The sequence below is a fragment of the Phacochoerus africanus genome, chromosome X (genome assembly GCF_016906955.1).
Source record: "Phacochoerus africanus isolate WHEZ1 chromosome X, ROS_Pafr_v1, whole genome shotgun sequence".
Taxonomy (NCBI): Eukaryota; Metazoa; Chordata; class Mammalia; order Artiodactyla; family Suidae; genus Phacochoerus; species Phacochoerus africanus.
The window spans coordinates 46,664,686-46,690,082 of record NC_062560.1 but is presented as its reverse complement, the minus strand read 5'-3'; the positions used below and the strand labels follow the sequence as shown (position 1 = coordinate 46,690,082).

At 39.7% G+C, this 25,397-nt stretch overlaps 1 protein-coding gene across 2 annotated transcripts in view; it reads left to right on the top strand.

Moving 5' to 3' along the window:
- The window catches only part of SHROOM4 (shroom family member 4), a 214,279-nt gene that overhangs the window by 102,998 nt on the left and 85,884 nt on the right, over positions 1-25,397 (top strand). For both annotated transcript variants that reach the window (XM_047764744.1, XM_047764743.1), the window contains exon 2: positions 2,588-2,739. In XM_047764744.1, coding sequence (XP_047620700.1) covers positions 2,588-2,739 — 152 coding nt within the window. The remainder of the gene's footprint in view (positions 1-2,587; positions 2,740-25,397) is intronic.

Below are 25,397 nucleotides of genomic sequence, written 5' to 3'. Positions count from 1 at the left end.
CTAGTTTGGGGTATAGTCAAGGGCTCTTCAACCAAATGGAGTTGCATTCCTGATCTGGACCTGTCTGCACTTTGGGATTGTGCTGGGTGCCCATCATTTGCTGGTTTGTTGTCTGCAAATCTGAATCCTCACACTTGTGCTAAAATGGAGTTATTATGTTCTGAATGAGATGCTGCTGCTGACTGAGAAAAGGCATGGAACAGAAAAAAAGGGGCATGGACCACTGGCTTGAGGCTATAGTCCAAGAAAGAGTCCCTGCAAAGCTTTGGATAGTAGCAGTCAAAGTGGCGGCAGGCAATGCGAAATGCCTGAGCTTTTGCTGCAGCAATAATTAAGCATTTTAGTTTAAAAGGTTCCCCCCTTTCATTCTCTGGCCTAAAATAAACAGATCTTGTTGATGTAACAAAGTGCTTAATTAACCCAAGGTGGCACGTAATATCAATACATATTGAAGGAAAGACTTGCTATGGTTAACAGTAATATGGATAATTGAGTTATATGCATTTAAAAAAATGGGTAGAGTGAATTAAGACTAATGTACATCAACAGGAAAAATCTATTAGCATTCATTAGTTAGACTCCTGTTTGTGGTTCTTTGTTAGCCTAAGGAAGCCCTTTCAAATGGCTGATGCCTGTTGAAAGTCCTGCCTGATGCTGAGGGCCTTCCATGGATGCCAAAGGAATGAGTCATTCAAATAGAACTTCTGAAATTCAAGTACAGCACTTTGCTTCTTCTTTTTCTTTTTTTTTTCTTCTTTTTTTGGCAGCAGTGACTGTGAAGTAATAATGATAATGACAATGGAAATAAGAGTGTGATCCTAATTAATTTGCGTAGAATTGTTCCCCATTTACCAATATTGGCTTGTTTTGTCTTGAGTGGTGGCCCAGGTACTGGAACAAAGGTATATTTATTCAATGTCACTTGGCTAACCTATGATTTGTCAGACAAAGGTTAATTAAAAAAACTGTTGGGTTAGCAGCAATAAATTTAATAACAGTCTGTGATTCAACTCAGAATTTCAATTTATTTGATGGGATTTTTAAAATCCTGAATTAACATTTTTCTCTGCACTCAGGAGGTCTCATCTGCCAAATTGCACATGAGCTGGCCAACCTAAAGCTCAGCAATATTCTAACTTGCACAGTGCGGTATAGATTGGAGGGATGTTATAAAAGACTGAAAGAAAGGTTGGAACAAGAGTAGAAGTAAATGTAGAAACACCTGCAGCAGAGACCAGACTTTGTCCTATTTAGAATATGACTTTCCCTAAGGATTGCATGGTTTAATCATGCTCAACTCTTTTGCCCCTGGGAGAAACAAAGAATCAAACAAACATCTCTTCCTGATTCCGTTAGTGGGTTGGACCTTTTTTCACCTGACCATCCGTGGACCTAGGAACTTTAGATCATAACCTACCCCTGAAGCTGGGGGCTATGTATGCTTTGTGCTTTTCTGTATCTCTAGCACTTAGCATATTGTCTGTTCCATACTAGAAATTAACTAAAAATTTGAGTAATAAATTAATGGATGGATGAGATGACTCCTACCACCATGGATGGAGTTGATATTCCAATAGGTAGAACTCACGCTTGTGATAGAAAAAATGTTACATGCAAAAGTAACCATAAGCAAGGAAACTTGGCGGACATTCTGCTTTGCTTTCCTTTTGCCTAACCCAGTGGCTATTATTTCTACTTTTTCTTTCAGTCCCCACCCCCCCACCCCACCCCCGCACCTTGCTGCCAGCCTGACTGCATTCCTGCCAAGATTGCCCTTGGCCAGAGGAAATTCTGTAGGCTCTGGTGGAACAGTGAACACCCATGTTCCCAGCTTTTGGTCGGTTCCCACTCTGTGCCAGACACTGGAAGCACTGTGCTAGGCACTTGTGGAAAAGATATGATAAATAGTCAATTACTTTGTAATTTTTTGGATTTGCAATTCCACTCACAGAATGTTGAGCTGGAAGCCACCTTCAAGGTCTTCAGAGTCAAGCTGCTTGCTATGATAATCAGAGCTCACATTTATTGAGGACTTATGCTCCCAGACACTTCATACACTAACAACCCTGTGGGTAGGTACACTTGTTATCTATATTTCACAAACGAGGCCATCGAGACACGGAGATATTAGGTAACTTGCTAGCGGTCGCACAGCTGGGAAGTACTAGAGCCAAGATTCACGCTCAATTTTGTCCGACTTCAAAGCCTGCCCAAAGAAAGAAAAGGACTTGCCAAAGGCTATTTTGCTGGAGCCTAGCTCTTCTGGCTCTAATTTGTGTGCAGTTTGCTAGTCCATACTGCTACTTTAGCCTACACCGTGTGGTTCCTTCTGAGCATCATTTTCTTATTTAGAAGTGCTCGACTCCCCCAATGGGGCTATTGCCTTCTTCCTCAATGGCTTGCCCAAGCTTTGCTTTCAGTAGATAATGGCCTGTGATTAGCTTAGCTGCTCCCTGGAACATCTGGGAGCCACCCCCACACCCTCCAGGACTACTCGGGGCTCAGAGGTTGAGAGGAGCCAGGAAGTAGAATGTGGGGGAAGGAGTCGCCTCACCACCTGCTTTCTGTTTTGTTCTCTCCAACACAGATCGAAGATGGAGGCAAGGCAGCCTTGTCCCAGAAGATGAGGACCGGTGATGAGCTGGTGAATATCAATGGCACTCCATTGTATGGCTCTCGCCAAGAGGCCCTCATCCTCATCAAAGGCTCCTTCCGGATCCTCAAGCTGATTGTCAGGAGGTAAGGTTCAGGGAGATTTGCTCTAAAGGTGCAGGGGCCGCTGAAACCACTTGATTGGTAGTAAAGCCTCAATGGAGTCATGACTCTGTCAATATCATCAGGGAAAGAGGTGTCGCACGTGAACAGAATTTTGCAGACACAATTGAAACAGAATAGCATAAGAGAAAGGGCCTTTGGTTCAAATACTGGCACTACCATATACCACCCATGTCATCTTGGATAAATTTATTTTACCTCTGCAAGACCCAGTCTCTTTATTTGCTTTGAGAGAACTGAATGACTCAATACACACCAAGGGCCTATCTATCCCAGCGTTTTTCTGCCTCCTCCTTCACAAAAGGCTGCCACTGCTGAACCACATAGAATTAAAGAGACCCCACTCCCAGCCATAGTAGGCACTCTGGAGGCTGTAGCAAACCCTAAGAGAGCCATCTGCCCTTGAGGAGCATAGATTCTAATAGGGGAGAAGAGACACACATGTGACAAATTAATTAGCAATACATTTCTTTTTTTAAAGAAAGCAACAAAGGATATCCATCGAGCAAAGAGTGATTTGTCAAATTGATTGTTCAGACAGAAATTGCTATTAGATTTCAAGAGAAAGAAAGCACTTCCAAAGAGGTGGTTAGGTTAAGTCCTCATAGAGGATGTGGAATTTGAGTTTTAAGGTGGGTAGAATTTGACAAACAGACCATCAGGAGGGGAAAGGCTTTCCAGGTAAGTGGAGTGGCATTAACAGAAGGAAGTTGAGACCATATTTGGGCATAGTCATTCTACTGCTGCTAAAGTATCTGCCTAGTGGGAGCTTTCCGTTGGTCTCTTTATCATTTTGCTGTGGCATCTTTGCTCTGTACTACTGGAGCTCATACTTCTCCCTTTCTGTTAGTTTGTAACCTTTATTCTATACACATGCGTTAAGTTTTTCCATCTGAATTATTTTCACTAGAACAAAAAAACTTTCAGTGTCTTCCTGCAAGCATACTTCCCCCTCTGGCTACTGCCCCATCTTCTTCCTCTTGTACATATTCAGTCTCACTGTCTCTACTTCTTCATCTGCCATTTAGCTTTCCACCCACCAAAGTCTGAATTTGACCCCCAGAAGTCCACTGAAATGACTTTGTCAAAAGTTATAGATTACATCCTAATTGTCAGTGTCCATGGATTATTTCCAGTCTTCATCATATAGGATTTACATAGAGCATTTGACACTGTTGCTCTGGATTATGACTTCCTTTGTGAAACTCTCCTTTCTTGCTTTCATTTCCTTGTTCATTTCCTACCTCTCGGTTCATTTTTTTAAAAAATGAGTTTCCCCTACCACCTGTTCTTCCTCTGCCCATCCCTTAAATGTTGGTGTTTCCCCTACTTCTACCCTTTCTAACTTCATCCATATACCATGGAAAATCTCACCCAGCCCCCAAGCTTTAATTATCATCTCCATGTGGATGACTATATCTCTTGTGCACCAGACCCCTAGAGCCAACTTCCTCCTAGACATTTCACACACAATGTGTCCAAAACCTAACACATCTTCTCCTCTCAAGCTCCTTAGCTCAGGGGCTGGGACCACCATGCCCTTTGTCAACCAAACCAGAAACACAGACGCCATCCTTAAATTCTTCCCTTGCTCTCCTAGTCTACATCCAAATGATTTATCCTGAAAGAGATAGGGGGAAAGGGGTTTTGAGTGAGTTAGTAAAGGCGAAGATATACAGGATTCTATTGATTTATTGCATTACCTGCTAGAACCTAAGATTAAGCCACACCTGCCTATGTTCCTGGGTAGAAGGTGGCAGGTTAAGTAACGCTTTATACAGTAGACACATTGTCATGGACTTAATTGTGGATGGTTCATGATTTAGGTTTTAAATAAGACTTCTTGAAGGGGAAGCTTGGTGAATTTGGAAGTTTTTGTTTTGGAGCCAGGTATACCCATGTATGCTACTTCCTAGTTCTGTCACATGGGAAATAGTTCCTAGATAGTGGCTTTATGGTGATGATTAAGTGAAGCCATTTATGTAAAATGCCTTTAACATAATGGGTTCTCAATGAATTTCAGTCCCATTTCTTTCCCTAAGGTATAAAAGAAGCATAATTGGAGTAGCCAACCATTATTAAATAAGGAGAGCATCAGACTGTATTGTGCTTTGCAACCTATCCTTCAGAGAGCAAGATTTGCTGGGAAACCATCAGGGGTGAAAATGATCCGATAGGCAATAAAGGCTCTTGTGAAATACTGGTTATACAGAGATACTAACACTTAGAAGGAGTGTAGATACCATCCCTGGTGGCTTCTGATCTTGCCAGTCATAAGAATGAGGGTGTTGAGGCGTGTCACTCATCCTTGGTTGGTAAGCTCCATGTCCTCTTTCTTCCTGTTGTAATGACATCTGCCACTACCAGTCTCTGAGGAGATAGTAGGCCTTGGAGATAGTAGGGCCCTTTGGCTTTCATGGTGTGGCAGGTCTATGGCTCCCTGAACCTACACTATCTACCCTTTTAGCCTCTCTCAACCCCTATTGGAGGAGGCTGTCAATGACATAATTTATTAGGTGATGCTGCCCTCTTGTGGAAAACTTAACCTTCACCTTTGGACTACCCTAGGGATGATATAGGGCATTTATTCTGTCATAGTCCAAGTTAATCTTCCAATTTATGAAAGAGCTCTTAGCACATAAAAGAAGTATGATCTCCCTAAAATTTAATATTTAGTCTAGGAGGTTTTTAAAATTGTTTGGCCACACCCTTGGCATGCGGAAGTTCCTGGACCCCAGGGATCAAACCTGCACCACAGCAGCAACCAGAGCCACAGCAGTGACAATGCTGGATCCTTAACCCATAGCCTAGTGTTTTATACTAAGTAGAAAGCCATTCAAACCCTTCCTTGGGGGTGAAGCAAAGACAGAAGCCTGAAAAGAACCAGGGCAAGTTTGCTTGAATAGCACAACCCCAGTGGGGACAGAGTGATGGTATAAAGGAAGATCGGATGCATGATCCTAACTGCCCAGACCTCACTGTCCTGTTGGTCTTTCGCAAGGCCACCAAGCTTTTTTGGAAAGTGCAAAGGGTTCCCTATAATAATGGGAGGTGGTCTGCTTGTTTTTAGAACATCCTTGATATCCCAGAATGTCCAAAGCACAGGCTTTGAGAAATAAAGAAAACCTTATAACTTAAAAAAAAAGTCTTTGGTTTAAGTAAAGCAATCAACTGACAAAGATTCAACATTGAGCTTCAGGTCTGGGCTTGAGTCTTTGGGGATGAATATAAAGAGAAGGAACTTTAGGAAATGGCTTATTCTGAAAATCCAGCCGAGGTCTTCCTCCTATATTGTTTTTTAGATAATGGTCAACTAGGTCAGAAATCTAGATGTTACCCTCAGCTTCTCTCGCTTGCTTCAACCGACTTCAAGTTATTCCAAGTCTTGATTCTGCTTGCTAAAAACCTCTCTGTAGCCTTCGTCCTAATTGAATTGTTTGTTATTTCTTACCCAGAACATTGCAAGAGCCTTCTCGCTGGCTTGTCATCTGTTAGTCTCACCTCCTTCCAATCATTCTATTCTCCAAACAGGCATCTGGTCGTGTCATTTATCTATTTGAAAAAAAAAAAAAAAAAAGGACCAATAGCTGCACAATCATGTTGGTCCCAAGACATTCATTTTCTATTGATGAAAGATACAAACTATATTGAGGATTTGTGTTCATGAATCATTATTTTGCAAAAAAAAAATCCACAAAATTAAAAAAAAAGTATCTAAATATATAGAGAAAAAACATGCAATACAAAAAGAAAAATTATAGAAAGTTGATATGGGAGATGTTAGCATAATTTAACTAAAACAAAGTAGATGCAAAGGTTTGAAAACCATAATTCATAAGATCTAATTAATCAATGTCAAAATTATATTTTATGGACAGTGAATATGCTACCTCTTCAAATTTTCTACTAACTTTTTTTTTTTTTTTTGCTTTTTGCTTTTTAGGGCCGCACTCATAGCATATGGAGGTTCCCAGACCAGGGGTCGAATTCAAGCCACGGCTGCTGGCCTATGCCACAGCCACAGACCTATGCCACAGCCACAGCCATGGCAACATGGGATCCAAGCCGCATTTGTGACCCATACCACAGCTCATGGCAACACCGGATCCCCAACACACTGAGCGAGGCCAGGGATCGAACCTGCATCCTCATGGATACCATTCGGATTCGTTTCCACTGTGCCACGACGGGAACTCCCTCTACTAACATTTTAAAAATGACCATATGATATGCCACAAAGAAAACCTTTGCAAACTCTTGAAAGCAGAAATCATACTTGCCTTGTTCTCTGATGATAATGAAAAACTTTTATAAACTTAAAAACAAATTTAAACAAATAAAAGTCTTCAACTGCATGAATATTTCAGAACACATTTGTATGCAAGTATTAGCTCAAAGAAACACTGTCAGACTAATAAAAAATAACAAAAATGAGATCACAACTTATCAAATCTTTGAGAGCAATATTCAGAAATAAATTTGTAATTTTAAATAGTTCATTATTAAAATGAAGAATGAAATTATGTGACTAAGAATCCAATATAATATGAAGCCAAGGGGTGGGGATTTTTTAATGAGGGGATGAATGAAATAGATAAGCCACTAGCAAATTTAATCAAGAAAACAAAGATGAATTATAAATAAAATGTAAATGATAAATGAAATAGAACAACAAAGGCTTCTTAAATTATAGAATACTACAAAATCATACCTGGATAAATTTGAAAATCTCAGAGAAATTTAAAATATCTAATAAAATGTTAAATGCCAAGAATTATTGAGAATTTGAAAACTAAATTGATCTGTAGTTGTAGAAACATTAAAAACAATTATCAAAGAGAAACTTCCAAAAATATTTAAGACAAGATGTATTTTATTTATCAGTAAGTTCCTTCAAATATCCTAGGATTAGCCAAATGCAATTCTATAACAATGTTATATAGTTGAAAATCATAAGAGTTATTCACATCGTTTTTGAAGGTAGCATCCTTCTGATACTGACACCTGACAAACCACCCCCCAAAAAATATTCTGTCTGGAGTTCCTGCTGTGGCAGTGGATTAATGTGCCAGGTTGTCTCTGTGGTGGCACCGGTTCAATCCCCAGCTATGGCTCAGGTTCAATCCCTGACCCGGGAGACCTGGGAACTTCCATATGCCACATTAAAAAAAAAAAAAATAGGAGTTCCTGTTGTGGCTCAGTGGGTTAAGAACCTCATCTTGTCTCTTTGAGCATGTGCGTTCTTTCCCTGGCCTTGATCAGTGGGTTCAGGACCAGGTGTTGCCACAAGCTGTAGTGTAGTTCGTGGATGCAGCTTGGATCTAGTATTGCTATAGCTGTGGCATAGGCAACCCTGTGGGTCCCATTCAACCCCTAACCCAGGAACTTCCACATGTGGCAGGTGGGGTCATAAAAAGGAAAAAAAGAATATTCTCTCCAATTTGTGAATTTAGATGCAAAACCTATCAATGAAATTCTGTCAAATTCACTTGAATAATGTTGGACAATAGTAATTCACGGCAAATGTTAAAAGAAAATAAAATCTTAACTTTCATAGAAATATAAAATCAACATACGTTCAAGATTCTATTTAACATTAATGAGGAAATTGTAAGGTGTCACAACCAGTTCAAAGAATAAGTCAAAGAAGCACAAATTTTATTTAAAATTAACACTAGATCATAAGAACCAATTAGGAGCTATAAGGAAAACTATATCTCATTCACAATAGCAACTGAACACATACAATTCTTAGGAACGATCCTAGGAAATATGTATGAAAGAAAGAGGATGTATATGGTGGAAATTACAAGACTGAACAGAAAGAGAAAATGTGTAGATGTTATTTTTGATCATGTGAGTAAAGTCCCAGGGCACTGATGTAATGATAAAATTAAAAAGCTAGAAACAATTTAATGGATAGTATATACATATGCTCTGGTTTAGACATGCTCTCCACAGACAACTTCCAAGCCATTATCCCTCCACCCTCCTGCAAAAAAAAAAAAAAAAAATCCCTTTTGAAATTCAAGCAAATATGCTTTATCATTTTCCTATCTGCGCCCATGTCATCTATCAGTCTCCACATCCTTCTCCCATTCCATTTTATGTTTCGGTATCTGCTTCACCATCCTCTTCTTTACCTCAATAATCTTGCAGTCATTCAGAAAGATTTCATTGTCCTTGTAGAGGATCACAAACTTTAGTCTTATGGATCTGTGATCTTAACTTTAGAGATAAGTCCTTCTATATCAGCAGCTCAGTCGCTTGAGCTGGACCTTGCCAACCTTTTCGTGAACAAATAGTTATTGAATGTCTAACTTATGCTAGAGTCTGGTGATTCAGTCATAAAAACCTGACAGCTTCCGGTCTTTTTCCATTACAGTTCCTCATCCGAATCACAAAACAGAGAAAATGAGTGGCCATTATCTCGATTTTCCCAAGGATGACATATCACTAGGAGTGTGCTCCATGGATCATAAAGAAGTTAGTTCATTACATACAATGGACTCTTTAGGGCTGTGGTTCTCACTGGTGAGCATCGCTCGGGAACTTATTAGAAATGCAAATTATTGGGTATGACCACAGACCTCTTGAATCAAAATTCTGAGGGTGGTACCCAGAAATATGTTTTAACAAACTTTCTAGGTGAAAAGCTTACAGTTTGAGAACCACTCTCTTGAGGCCTTTGGGCTGAATTCTCAGGAATTGGAAAGACAAAATTCAATTCTCTGATAACAGCCTTCTAGCTTTCTCATACCCTGTTCTCTTTACAGCTGCTCCTCTTTATCATCAAGGCCTCAAATGCCATGTTCTCCTATCTAGTCAGTCTCCTTTAGATCCCCATTGATCATGACTCTCCTTACTTGACTCATTTACTCTGAGCAACTGCATGCATTCATGGTTTTAGTCATCACCCCCGTGCTCATGACTGTATCTCTAGTTCTGATCTCTCCCCAAAGCTCATACACAGTGGCCTGGTAAAAATCTCTAGAAGAAAACCCAACAGAAAATTGAAATGAAGTATGTATAAATTTGAATTCATTATCTAGCTTATAAAACTCTCTCCCCTTCCAGTAGCGGTTGGTGGTACTTTCATCCACCTAGCCATCCAAGTGAGAAATCGGAGTCATTTTTGACTCCTCGTCTGCCCTCATTAAGGCATATTGGTTTTACTTCTTATACACTTCCAGAATTTATCCTCCTCCCTCCATGTCCACCACTGTTGCCCTCATCATCGCTCCCCTGGACTATTTCAGTAGCCTCTCAGCTGTCTCAGATCTGTTTGCTAAGGTGTTGCCACAGAAATAACTTTAAAATCCACATTCAATTATATTAATCCCCTGCTGGAAACTTGTCAGTGACCTTCATTGCCCAGAGGCATGATAAATAAGACATTGTATATCTTCATCCCTATTCATACCTGTAACTTCATCTGGCATCCTCAAGAATTTCATGCTCTTTATCCCACTCTGTGACTCTGATCATTCTCTGCTTTCTACTTCGAGAATTCTTTTCCTTTCTTTCCTTAGTTAATGCCTTCATAATAATGTTCTTTAAGGTTCAGCTCTGGGGTAGTCTCTAGAATACTTTCTTTGATGCCTTGGGTTGAGTTAGGTGGACTTTCTCTGACATCCATAGAACTCTATCAGCTTTTATCACATTGTATGGAAGTAATCTGTTTCTACATTTATCTTCCCCATTAGACCAGATCAGGAGTTGGCAAACTAGAGCCCATGGGTGAAATCTAGCCCACCACCTGTTTTTGGATGGCTTGCTACTAAGAGTGTTTTTTTTTTTTTTTAAATGTATGTTTAAATGGTTGGGGAAAAGAAACAAAAGAATAGATTTGGAGTTCCTGCTGTGCTGCAGGGGATTAAGAACCCAACTGTGGTAGCTTGGATCACTGCAGAGGCACAGGTTCAATTCATGATCCAGCACAGTGGATTAAAGGATCTGGTGTTGCCGCAGCCGCAGCCAAGAAGTTCCTGGCCTGGGAACTGCCATATGCCATGGGGGTGGCCATTTAAAAAAAGGGGGAAGGAGTTCCTGTCGTAGCTCAGTGGTTAAGGAATACAACTAGGAACCATGAGGTTGCAGGTTCTATCCCTGGCCTTGCTCAGTGGGTTAAGGATCCAGTGTTGCCATGAGCTGAGGTGTAGGTCGCAGACACGGCTAAGATCCCATGTTGCTGGTGCAGCCCTAGAAAAGAAAAAAAAAATAGGGCAGAATAGGGTTTCACGATATGAAAATAATATGAAACTCAAATTTCCAAGTGTTTTTGGAACAGAACCCTACATATCCATTTATCTATTGTCTATAGCTGCTTTCACACTACTATGGCACAACTTAGTAGTTGTGACAGAAACTGTATGACCTGGAAAGACTAAAAATATTTATTACTTGGCCACGTACAGAAAAAATAATCCAGTGACCCCTGGACTAGAAGAACCATGAGGGGAGGGGCTGCACATATTTTTGTGTCCTTAGCGCCTAGTACACCTTCTGGCACATAAGGAAGACTCAGGATTTATTTTTTTATACATCCTGATATAGGGAAGTAGAGAATGTGAGGGACTGGTTAACGTCATAGTTTTCATGGTCCTCTAAATTGACATATGAGATTGCATTCAGTCCCCCTTATGAGTATGGTTATTTATAAGCCTGTTTTTAACTGATTAACTCTAGGTACACTGATCAAGGGAAAGAAAAGAAAGAAAATATATCTAGTTTTTGTCCCTACAAACTTGATGTCCAGATCTTGGACCAACATGATTAGGAAAAGGAACTGCCATATCTTTGGGCTTTGTTCAAGCTGCCTGCCAGGGTCCTAGCTGATCTCTTTCTGTTGTGATTATCCCCCTGCCATCTACAATTAAATGGAAGGAGTTAAACTGCTTAAAACTCATTAAAACTGTATTTTTCCTGCCATGTATTCCTATATCAGGAATAGGAGGAGCTTCACAGTTGACAGAGTGTTAGAGAAGTCCTAGAAAGACAAAAGATGGAACAATCAAAGTACTTTTATGAAGCAGGGATAAGTAAACTGTGGTCTATGGCAAAATCTGGCCTGTCACCTGTTTTCGTAAATAGTTTTACTGAAACACAGGCATGTTCATTCATCTAGGTGTTGCTTTTATATCACCATGGCCGAGTTGAGTAGTTCCAAAAGTGACTGATATGGCCCGTAAAGCCTAAGATATTTACTACTTGGCTCTTTAGAGAAAAAGTTTGCTGACTCTTGGTATAAAGCATCCTCCAAATGGAAGACCTCGAAACTCAATCTAAAGGTTAAAAAGACTGAACGAGAACCACCACTGTCTATAAGTGAGACTGAATTTTAAACAATCACAGAATATTTAAACCAACAAACATGCGAGGCAGACTGATGAATTCTTGATTCAATTATTCTGTTGAATTTGGATGATGATGTGATTGGTATAAGGTAAAATGAATGGTATTTGTGTTCACACAAGTAATGTGTTTGCTTGCTTTCTTCCTCCTATTCAGAAGATATACACACTACTATATGTAAAATAAACATCAAGGACCTACTGTGTAAAATAAACAAAGGGACCTATATTCAATATCTTGTAATAACCAATAATGGAAAAAAATCTGAAGAGATTATATATGTATGTATATATATTATGTATTATATATGTGTATTCATATAACTACATACTATATATACTATATAATATGCTATACAATATACTATCATAGAATATACATTATACCATATACATACTATATTATATATATAATTATATATAAAACTGAATTACTTTGCTGTTACACCAGAAACTAACACAACATTGTACTCAACTATACTTCAATTTAAAGAAGTATTTATTGAGTGCTACTATAATCTGGATACTGAGCTTACTGCTGAGGATACTGTAGAGAATAAAACAGACACATTCCCTGCCCATATGGAGCTTACAGTCCATTGTGTTTGACCATGGCATGACTTTGAATAAATTTGCATAACCTCTTTTGGCCATTCTTTTCCCTCCAATACAATGAGAATACTAATACCTCTTTTGCAAGTTTGCTGTAAGGATTAAATGAGATTTTATATATATAAATAAAAATAAAAAAATATATATTTTCCCCCAAGTCATTCAAAGAATATTAATCAAGTGCCAACTATGTGCTAGGCACTATTCCAGGTATTAGTGATAGAGCTGTTAATATAACAGATTTGAAGAGAAAATCTTGTCTTCATGGAAATTGCATTTTAGTCAAATATCTGAAAGAACCTGAAACAAAATAGGCATTCGATGACTATTCTTTTCCCTTTCCTGAGAAAATAAAAGGAAGGCAGTGCTTATCCTTTGTACAGATTTTAGCAGGGAGTACAATACTGGCTTAAACTTTGTAACACACATTACTTTTTAATGGCTAGCCCTTGACAACATAGATAAGGTGTTATTATCAATGGGATAGTACTTGAAAAATTGTCAATCAGAATAAATCATTCGATTGGATAGCACAAGTTGTGAAAAACAACTAGTTCCAAAGTAGTTTACTTCTCACTTCTTAAGTGTGCCTCTTTACTCTTTCTACATTGTCCCTTAACCTAGAAAGATGTTCACCCCTCTCTGCCAAACCAAATATTGGCCATCCACTAAAGTCAAGCTGAGATCAAAGGAAAATGTACTGTCAAAAGCTAAAAGAGTTCTTTCTAATCACTGTATTCAGGGACCCCACTTTATAGGTGAAAAAACTGATGCCCAGGACAGGGAAAGACTCCAAGTTCACTAGCTTGGAAGTGGCAGAGGTAGGACTAAAGCAGCAGCCTCTGCTTACCAGTCAAGCCTTCTTTCCACCACTTCTGGGGTGTCTGACGTGTGCTACCTCCTCTAGGAAGCCTTCCTGCACTTGAGGGAAACATATTTTTCCTACACCCAAAGTATTTTCATGATCCTATCCTTTACCTTATCTTTTGCCTCTGCCAGCCCTTTGATGAATTGATCCACATCCAAGTATTTCACTTCCCTCCTGGATGCAGGAGACTGCCAGATTCCTCTTCCCATTTCTCCTTTCTGAGCTGCAGACTTCCATTCCAGAGTGTCTGTTACCCCTCACCTAACTTCCCCACCTAATATTTCTATTCCTGATTGTGTCATATTTCTCACCCTGTAAGTCGAGCTCACAGCCGTAGAATCTCCTTCCATTCCCTCTTCAATCCCAGCAGTCACCAAGTCCTTTCTGAGCTGCTTCTGCAGTGTTTCTAATATCCATCTTATCGGTCTCCTTTGCCTTCTTCCTGCTACTGCCAGGGACTCATTACCTCTTGTCTGGATGCCCTCCAACCCAGTCTCTGCAATTCTGCCAAATGAATCTCCCCAAAGCACATCTCTGTATTCATTTCAATCAGCAGTAATTGTGCTCCGGGTAAACCTCATGAGTTATGAGATCTCAATTGTGCTTAGCCTGGGTCATGTCATTCCCTTTCTCAAAAAAAAAAAAAAAAAAAAAAAAAGACCCAAGTCACCTCCAGAATTAAGTCCGAAATCTTCATTCCAGCATTGAAGATCCTGTGTAGAAGAATCTAAAGGACTTTTATTTTTCCCTATCCTTTTCTTCCTGCAACCCAAGAGATAATGTATTTTAAACATTTACCTCCTCCCTTCGGACATACCCAGTTCTTTCCCTTGTGACCTGGTCCTCATTCTCCTCCACTCTATGAAGAAATTTTGCTCCTTTGATTCCCATTCTCCCTTCTTCATATACGGTCAGCCTGTTATCCTTCTCTTTGCTTTTCTATGTCTGAAAACCAGCTCAGCTCTCGCCCGTCTTGAAAATAACCTTTGTCAGATCTCTATCTTTGGCTATTGCCCTTTTTGTTTCTTTCATAGCTAAACTACCTTGAAAAAGTTGTTTACATTATTTCTACTCTGCCATCTTCCATTCACAGATGCAACCCAGAAGAATCTAATTCTGTTTCCCACATTCCTCAAGCGACTCTGGCCAATATGACTAGTGACCTGTTAGTTATTTAAAGCAATTAATTTTCCCCTGCCCTGCTTATCTTACTTCACCTCTGCATTATGGTGTGGTAAGGCTACCATAACCAAAGTATCACAGACTGGTTACCTTAAAACAACAGAAATTCTTTCACAGCTCTGGGGGCTGGAAATCTGAAATTAAGGTGTTTACAGGGCCATGCTCCTTCTGAAGGCTCTAGGAAATAGATCCTTGCCTCTTCCTAGCTTTTGGTTGCCAGCAACTCTTGGCATCCCTTAGCTTATAGACACATCACTCTCATTTCTGTCTCCTTTGGTACATAGTATTTCCCCCTTTGTGTCTGAGTCTGCCTGGCCTTCTTTTCACTTTTGAAAGTTTTACTGATGTACAGCTGATTTACAAGGCTGTGCTAATTTCTGCTGTACAGCAAAGTGATTCAGTTATACACATACACACATCCATTCTTTTCAAATTCTTTTCCCATATGGGTTATCACAAAATACTGGGTAGAGTTCCCTGTGCTATACCACAAGTCTCCATTGACCATCCATTCCATATGTAATAATGTGCTCATGCAAATCCCAAACCCCTTTCTTTTATAGAAATACACCATTGGGATTTCCCTGGTGGTCTAGTGGTTAGGATTTGGTGCTTTCACTGATGCAGCCTGGGTTCAATCTCTGGTCTGGGAACTAAGATCTCACATCAAGCCACTGCCATGGCAGAAAGAGAGAAAGAGAGAGAGAAAGAGAGAGAGAGAGAGAGAGAGAGAGAGAGAAAGAAAGAAAGAAAGAAAGAAAGAAAGAAAGAAAGAAAGAAAGAAAGGCACCTTTTCATTGGATCTAAAGCTTACCTTATTCTCATATCATCTCTTCTTAACTAATTACATCTAAAAAGGCCCTATTTCCAAATATGGTTGCATTTTGAGGTTCTGAGTGGACATTAATTTTGGAAGGATGCCAATCAACCCAGTATAGACTCTCCTCAGTACTTAACACTGTTGAACACTACCTCCTTTTCAAAATTTCTTCTTCCTTTGGCTCCAGTAACACCATGGTTCCCCTAGTTTCTCTTTGTTTTCTCTTTTCTCTTCCTCCACTTTCCCCTTAAATATTCTATTCTCCAAAATTCTATGCAAGGTCCTTTACTTTTCTCACACTATGTAATCTGGGTGGTTTTAATTCATTCTCATGATTTTACTCAGCAAGTAAGACTGCTAAATAACTCATTCTTTCCCATACTGCTCTTTCATATATCCCACCTCTTTCTGGATATCTGCATGTGTATGCCTCCAGAGATAGCTCAAAAACTCCACATTGGCGTTCCCACTGTGGTGCACTGGATTACGCATCCGACTGCAGCAGCTGAGGTCACTATGGAAGCACGGCTTTGATCCCTGGTCTAGTGCACTGGGTTAAAGGATCTGGCATGGCCTCAGCTGTAGTGTAGGGTCGCAGCTACAGCTCAGATATGATCCATGGCCTGGGAACTTCCATGTGCCATACCATAAAAACAAAAACAAAAGCGAAAAACCTCCACAAGTATGTATTAAACTTATTAAACTTCCATCACCTGATGAAATCTGCTTCTCCTCACATGAGAAGGAACTCTACATACGTAAATAGCTCTCACTGAACTCAGTTTTCTCAACTATTCACTTCTGTATCTAATTGATCAAGTCTTGGCAATTTTTACCTACTGAATTTTTCTCAAATTTCTCCTTGCTTGTGTATTCACTGCAATAGTCTCTTAACTAGTTTATCAACCTCCAGTCTGGCCATGCTCCCTACCTCCAGAATCTGTTCTCCATGCTACAAGTAGGGTCTTCTTTTAAATGTGAATCTAGTCATGAAACTCTTACTCACTAAAACTCTTCAAGGTTCCCTACTGTGTTTAAGATAAAATCCAAACTCCTTAGTTTGGTTGAACAAGGCCCCTTAGAATATTTATATCCACCCCTGCTTCCACTCTATGCTATGCTCATATTCAACTGCTTGTACTTCCCAATGATAACACCATCTTCCACATCTCTGTGTCTTTTAACATTCTGCTCCTTCTTCCTGAAATGGTGACTGCACCCTCCTCTTCTTTGCTTAGTTAACTCAAGACTTGACCAAGGCTTTCCCACCTGTCAGATGCTTTCCTTAGCTCTTTCAACCCTGAACTGTATGGTTTTCCTCCTGTAAATAACACTCTCTGATTTCCTCTATCTAGAACTGCTTATTCTATATTTTAACAACCTGTTTACTCATCTGTTTCCCCCTGTAAATTTTGGGCAGCATCCATGTGTTATTTATCCTTGTACCTCTAGCATAGCCATCAGAGTGCCTAGGAGGGATACAAGTGCAATGCTCATTGAATAGCTAATTGAATTGAATGAATGTGTGCCAGGCAAGGGCAATCGGGGTACTGGAGGGAGGACTAAAAGCTGAGAATCCCAGGACTCTTGGGTTGTCAGCCTTCCAAATACTCAAAAATCGATGTGGTGGGTTCAGTAAAGGAAATAAATATGAGTCAAAGATGAGTCCAAAGTTTCTTGCTTAATAGGCTAGATGAAGTTACAAGAACTAGGATTTATTGAGTACCTACTAGGCACTGAGTGTTTGACTCAGTATTTTATATACATTATATCAGAAGGAAGGGAAATAATGAGCTTGGTTTTGGACATGCGGAGATTGAAGCATCTATAAGACCTTTTAGTAAAAATGTCCAGCAAGCAATTGTAACTGTAATTCCTAGGTACGGGAGAGAAACGGGGACTCAATAATTAGGTGGAGAGTTAGTTGGGTAAATGGTAACTGAAGCTATGAGAGGAGGTGGGAGAAATCTTCCAAAAAGGGTAGCATAGAGGGGAAGGGAAGAGGGTTGGATAAAATCCTGGGGAACCTGTATTAAGAGCTAAGTACAGGGAGATGAGCTCTTTCTTTCTTCCTCCCTTCCTTCCTTCCTTCAACAGACAAATATCTACTAGGGCCATACTCTGTGCCAGGTACTCTTATAGGAACCAGATATATAGCAGTGGACAAAATAGTTCTTTCTTTCATGAAGCTTATATTCAAGTGGGGATAGAGAAAGGAGACACTAGTCATAAACAAGTAAACATATAATATCAGTTTGTGATAAGTGCTATAAAAAAAAGAACATGTAAGAGCATATAAAATGACTGAGTGTGGGTATAATGGGGGCAGAGGAGGCTTCAGCTAGTTCAGGGAAGGCATCTCTGAAGACATTTGAACTAAGAATTAAATGATGAGAGAGAGGTAGCCATATAAAGATATGGGGAGACGAGCATTCCAGGCAGAAGGATATCAAGTACAAAGGCCCTTAAATGGGAAAAGAATTGATGTAGTCAAGGATCAGAAAGAAAGCTATTGAAACTAGAGTGTAATAAGCAAAAAGAAGCCTGAAAGGAGATGAAGTTGAACAGGTAGTCAGGGACACAATTACATAGAGCTTTGCAAGCACTGGTAAGGAATTCAAATTTATTCTAATTGCAGAGCCAACCTTTTCTAAGCAGAACAGTGCTATGCTTTGTTTTGGACTTGGAGATGAACACCCTGGGCTGCTATATGGAGAACAGACTGTAGGGGGCAGAAAGGAAGCAGGATATTCCTGTTAGGAGGCTAATTCAGGGAAGAGGTGGTTATGGCTTGGCTTGGGTTTTAGAAGTAGAGATAGCGAAAAGTAGTAAGAAGTGGACTTTGTTTCAGAGAACTTGTTAATGGATTTGTTGTGAGTTGGGTAGCATTATGGTATGGAATGCGTAGACAAGGAATAACATGTTCCATTGGTTTGGGCCTGAAAAACCAAGGCAGGAAAACTGAGGTGGGAAAGACTGGAAAAGGAATAAGTTTGGTGAGTAGTAAGAAGGAATAGGAAATAAATTGCTTGGTTTTCTATATGTTAGGTTTAAGATGTTCATTAGCAAGTTACATGCTGATATGTAGATAGATGAGTCTAAAGTTTAGGAAATAAATCAATGTTAAATATTTACATTTTAGAATCACCCTCTGATAATTAAAGCTTTGAGACTAGATGAAATATCTAATGGGTTAAGTGTAGACAGCAACAAGGCGAGGTCCTTGGGCTGAGCCTTGGGGTACTCCAATATTTAAAGGTAGGGAAGATGAGGAGCAACCAAAGGGGGCAGAAAGCTGCGAAGTGGCCAGTGTGGTAGGAGAAAACCAAAAGAGAGTGGTGTCCACAACCCAAGTGAAGAAACTGATTAGAGGGAGTAGTGAACTATGTCAAATGTTGACGAGACACTGATTCTGAGAATTGACTATTGATTTTGGCAACATGGAAGCGATTGGCAGCCTTGACAATGGGATGTTGGAGACAAAAGCCTGAATGGATTATTTTATGAAAGAATGGAAGGTGAAGACAGTAAATATTCTTTGGCATTTAACTGTGAAGGGGCACAGAAAAGGAGAGTATTACCTGGAAGGCAATGGGAATCAGGAAAGGGAGGTTTATTATTAAATATCTGACTCTTGAATGTTAAATATCCAACTGCTAATGAGATAATCCAGTAGTAAGGGAGAAACGCATGGTGTAGAAAAGAAGGGATAATGGCAGCAGAAAAGTCCTTGGGAGGTCAGAGCTGAAGTAGGGGATTTAACTTTGATTTCAAAAAAATTAAGGATAATCATCTATATTAAGAAGAGGTAAGGCAAGGTAGGTTGGTATTGAAGTGATGGAAAGTTGAGGATGTTCTTTTCAGTACTTCTCCTTTTAAATCAAACATAAGGAGAAGCCATCAGCTGAGAGTGAGAGGAGAGAGGGGGTGTAAAATAGAAAGAAAGGACAATCAGAGATGTAGGAAGAGACGTATGGGAGATTGGTGTCATGGAAACCAAGGGCAGGGGAGGATTTCAAGAAGGAGCAGGCCATCAATCAATAGTGTTAAATGCTGTTACATTCACGTTGTTTGAATGTTGAAAAGAGGATATTGGATTTGCTAATTAGATTGTTAGTTGACGTTGGCAGAAAAGGCTTCATTAAAACATTAGTGTTGGGTTAGTAGATGCAGATGATTACATACAAAAGGGATAAACAACGAGGTCCTACTGTATAGCACAGGAAACTATGTCCAATATCTTGAGATAAATTATAATGGAAAAGAATATTTAAAAAGAGTGTATATATACATATATATATGTATATGTATAACTGAATCATTTTATTGTTCAGCAGAAATTAACACAACATTGTAAATCAACCTATATTTCAGTAACAATTTTTAAAAAACATTAGGGGCAGTGACCTAATTTTGGTGAAGGGTAAACAGGATGTAAGGAATTATATTTGTAAACAATATTCCTTAGAAAAAGAGGTAGCAGATAATAAGTTGGAGAGAAGGAGCTATTTATCTTCTTTATCAGGCTGTTAAGTCTTTGGGGGAGAGGAATATGTCAGATTCACATGGTATACCTAGTGACTTATATAGGGCATGACACTTCTGGTTTTCTATAAAAGTTGAGTACGTGAGTGAATGAATGAAGTCTGTACCCAGATCGAGTTAATGAAATCTTCTAAGATGTTTTTCTGAGAAACTGGATCTGTTCTACTACCCAAAAAAAACAAGTGGATGGGAGAAAGTAACTAAAGAGGCTTCTGTACCCTAGAGGAATTAGAAGAATGGGGATAACAGAGGAAGTAGTCAAAATATAATCTGTGGTGATTAATTCCTTGTCAGTTGCTTCATTTGCAAAGATTTTCTCCCATTCTGTGAGTTGTCTCACATCAGTCAGAATGGCCATCATCAAAAAGTCTACAAACAATAAATACTGGAGAGGGTGTGGAAAAAAAGGAACCCTTCTACACTGTTGGTGGGAATGTAAATTGTTACAAGCACTATGGAAAACAGTATGGAGGTGCCTCAAAAAACTAAAAATAGAACTACCATATGATCCAGCAATCCCACTCCTGGGTATCTATCTGAAGAAAACCATAATTTGAAAATATGCATGTGCCCCCAACGTCTATTGCAGCACTATTTATAATAGTGAAGACATGGAAGCAACCTAAATGTCCATCGATGGATGAATGGATAAAGATGTGGTATAATTTATACAATGGAATATTATTCAGCTCTAAAAAAGAATGACATAATGCCATTTGCAGCAATGTGGATGGATCTAGAGATTATCATACTGAGATAAGTCAGACAGAGAAAGACAAATATATGCTATCACATATGTAGAATCTAATAAAGTGATGACACAATCTTATAAAACAGAAACACACTCACAGATTTCAAATCCAATCTTAACAGTTACCGTAGGTGAAACCTTTGGGGAGAGGGAAAAATTGGGAGGGTGGGAATAACAGATACACACTACTGTATAAAATAGATTATTAACGAGAACCTACTATATAGTGCAGGAAAATCTACTCAATAATTTGTAATAACCTATATGGGGAAAAAGAATGGGTATATTTACATGTACGACTGATTCACTTTGCTGTACACTTGAAACTAAAACAGCACCGTAAGTCAACTATATTCCAATAAAACTAAATGTAAAAACAAAAAGACAATTTGTGGTTTCTGGACACCAACACCACTGCCCATTGTATAGGCAGAGACATGGAAGTTCTGACTCCAGAACTGCAAGAAATTAGTTGGCATTCTCTGCATAGGGTAGGAAATACTGAGGTGGCTAGAACTTGTGACAAGGTTGCAGCGTTTCCTCTGCCAATTTTAGCAGAGTCAGCCAGTTGACTCTTGGAGAGGGGAGAGATGAGGGTGTGATAGCCACATAGCCATATTTGAAGGGTATAAATACAACAACAAATGAGGAACTGCAGAGATTGGGATCAGGGCTGATCCATAATTAGATGAAATCAAGACAAGGGCTATTGAGACTGACTATCGGGGAAACCATCTTGACACTGAAAATTACTGGATTGTGGGCTAAGCTTTGAGAGGAAATAGTGGAAACCCTGCCACTGAGTCATTTATAATTATTTACAATTAGGCAGGACAATGTAGTTGAGAAATAATGTAGCATAATAACAAGGAGTGGTTTTGCTCTGTTCCCAGAGGGATGGACTGGATGTGACCTAAGAGCTTTTTCCTACACTAATTTGGTTGATTGTGTCAGAGAAAAAACACTGGTTGATCATTTTGTTTTCCCGCTGTTGAGTGACTCATACTTGAATTGACCACAGGGCTATTACAAAGAGAATGTCCATTGATTAGGCAGATGACAAAATGTGGAATGAGGGGCCAAGAGGTTGGAGGAGAAGACTAAAACTTCTTCAGAGCTTGAAGAGTTGGTTGGGAACAAGTAAAAGTCCCTAAAGCTAGCATCTCTTGTTATTTACCACTGACTTCAGGACACGGATCCAGAACCTGGAATATAGTATTTGATGAATAAATTGCTGATGAATGAATGAATGGCACCTTGGGAAGAACACTTAGGAACACCAGTGTAATACAAGCAATGTAATACAATACCAGTGTCATATAAGGACTGATAGATTGATCGCGTTCCTTAACATGTTTGAATCAGTTTTCTCATCTTCTTTTCCACTGGTTCTTCTGAGGATGAAACAAGAGCATGTAGATAAGATACTTGGGATTTAGCACCTTAAAAAGCATCAGCTCTGGACATCACCTGTGGCTCACGTCGAAACTACTCAGCATTGTCTCTGCAGTGGCTCTGGTTCCATCCCTGGCCCAGGAACTCCCATATGCTGAGGGTGTGGCCATTAACAAATAAAATAAAATAAAAATTAAAAAGTTCTTTTTTCTCTTTATTTTTCCAGACTCCATTTCTGCAGACAAGTCAAACTTTCTGTTTGTGTTTTACAACATTGGGAAGAAAGAAAATTATGCCTCTTCTTTTAAAAAAATCATAGACACTGCTGTTAAAACAGCTTAGCTTAACATTAACCAACACAGCAGGTGATTTTAGAGCAATTTGTAAAAACAAACAGCTAAGGCACTACGAGGTATGATTCTCCTTCATTTTGCTTTTATCAACGCAATCCCAAATCTTAATACAAACAAAATAAAAAAGCTTTCTGACAACATGTCTTCATCCTTAGGACTCAGTATCCAAAACACCGGGGACTGCCTCTGTCAGTGATTAACTGTAATTCACACTATGCTGGCCACAGATAAACTGTTCTGCTAGCCTTAGCTGTTGGAGCTCACCTGTAAGCAGCTCCAAATTTACCTTTTCCACCTCCTTACTTCCAGATTTCCTACTTTCGATTTTTTTTTTTTTTTTGGTCCTTCCACACCAGACAGAATTTATAGATAAAAGGATAGCATCATTGAAGAAGTAATGTCACTAAGTATATAAAAATCTCTTCCGTAAGCAGAAGATATTTTCAAGTTTTCTCTTTTGTATTTCTTCTCTTCCTTCCACGTTGCTGCTTTTTCAGCTGGAGTTCGGAGACACTGGTTTAATTTGGATACAATACCTGGGCTTAATTAATATCCCAGAACAGCTCACTTCCTTTAGCAACACTGCCTGACACTTTTTTTTGCCTCTGATATGTTGTTTCCAAAGACCTATATCCCTTGCACAGAACACTTTGAAAAATATTTAAACAGTTTTTGGTTTTGTTTTCTTTTTAGGGCCGCACCTGCGGCATATGGAATTTCCCAGGCTAGGTAGGGGTCAGTTCAGAACTGCAGCTACCGGCCTACGCCACAGCCACAGCAACGCCAGATCTGAGCTGTGTCTGCGACCTACACCACAGCTCAGAACGACACCACATCCTTAACCCACGGAACGAGGCCAGGGACCGAACCTGCATCCTCATGGATCCTAGTCGGGTTCATTACTGCTGAGCCACAACGGGAACTCCTTAAACATAGTTTTTGATAAGAGAGTTAAAGTGATACTATCCTAACAGCTAGATGTGGGTGCAAAGAATTTGGTGAGCAATCAAGAGAGTGGGATAAAGTGATTAATGGATAGAAGAGTCATTCAAGTGGAGGCTTTGTAAAAGAATCGAGGTTATTCAACGAGGGAGAAGGTAAAGTTTTCAGACCCAGAGAAATAGCCACTTGCCACGGATGGTTTAAAAAAAACAGGAGTTCCCGTCATGGCGCAGCAGAAACAAATCTGACTAGGAACTATGAGGTGGCGGGTTCAATCCCTGGCCTTGCTCAGTGGGTTAAGGATCCGGCATTGCCATGAGCTGTGGTGTAGGTTGCAGAGGCGGCTCGGATCCCGAGTTGCTATGGCTGTGGTGTAGGCAGGCGGCTACAGCTCCGATTCTACCCCTAGCCTGGGAACCTACATATGCCATGGGAGCGGTCCTAGAAAAGGCAAAAAGACCAAAAATAAATAAATAAACTAAAAAATAAATAAAAAAACCAAAACCAAAAATGGCCCACTTAACTCTTTCTACAACCAATTTAATGTTCATGGAGGAGTTTTCCCTTGTAAAGTAAATAAGCTGTGTGTGGATTCTTTATATATTTGTTTTGCAAGACAGAAAGGAATAATTTAATAATTGCTGTAAGTACTGAAAAGTATTCCTGAGGAAAAACACACTTTTCCAGAATGCTAGGGTTTGAGTCCCTTGGTCTCCTCTATCCACCTCTTTTTCCCCTGTCAACCCTAAGAATTCACAGCAGCCACTGTATTTTTCTTAAAATATCTACTTTCCCATGTTGTCTGTAGCAGAAAATACATTCTGTGATACAAACAACAGGATGTCTCTACTGTTTTCTTTTTCCATGAAGGACAGCACAAGAGGAAATGGCATCATGTGTAGCTGAAGGGATTTTTAGCTAGGTCCTCTAAAGGACTTGCAAATCACTTTCTGTAGTCAGTGATAATTTACCAAAGAAAGCAATGGAATTTTCTTTACTGACCTCAGCAGATCCTACCTCCCCGGAGATGCCATGCTGAGACAGAATAGGAGAAGGGAGTTGGCAGCAACAGCTGAGAAATGGATGAACTACAGCCTTTTCATCTCTTTATTTTATTCAAGCCAGAGTTCTCTAAATGTTAATGCATTGAGGGGAATCTAAACTACTTTTGTGAAGACTGAATGGCAAGCAGTCAGAAAAGAACATTTGGACTTTGCTCCGTTGATTTCTTTTTGTCCCTCGCACATACACACACACCCAGCTCCCCAGTCTGTCCTTTCACTGTGTAACGTCATTTATTACCGTGGCTTCAATGACCTGAATACTGATGACTCTCCCATTTACATCTCTAGCCCAGAACTATTTTCCGAATACCAACCTCCTATTTCCAGTTGTCGAAGGACATTTTTATCTAGAAACGTAGGTACCACAACCTCAACATGATCTTGACATCATTCCCCCCCAAAAAAATAACCAAGAATCCCTCTTCCTTTCTTGTTTCTTACTTCATTTCACAGTCCTAGTCCCACGTAGGACTTAGAGACACATCCTGATCCCTCCTTTCCCATAGCTACCTAGTTCACCTTTATCTCATCAGTTACCAAATCCTTTTTTTTTTTTTTTGTCTTTTTGCCTTTTCTAGGGCCGCTCCCACGACGTATGGAGGTTCCCAGGTAGGGGTCGAATCGAAGCTGCAGCCATAGCAACACCGCAGCCACAGCAACTCGGGATCCGAGCCGCGTCTGCAACCTACACCACAGCTCACGGCAACGCCAGATCCTTAACCCACTGAGCAAGGCCA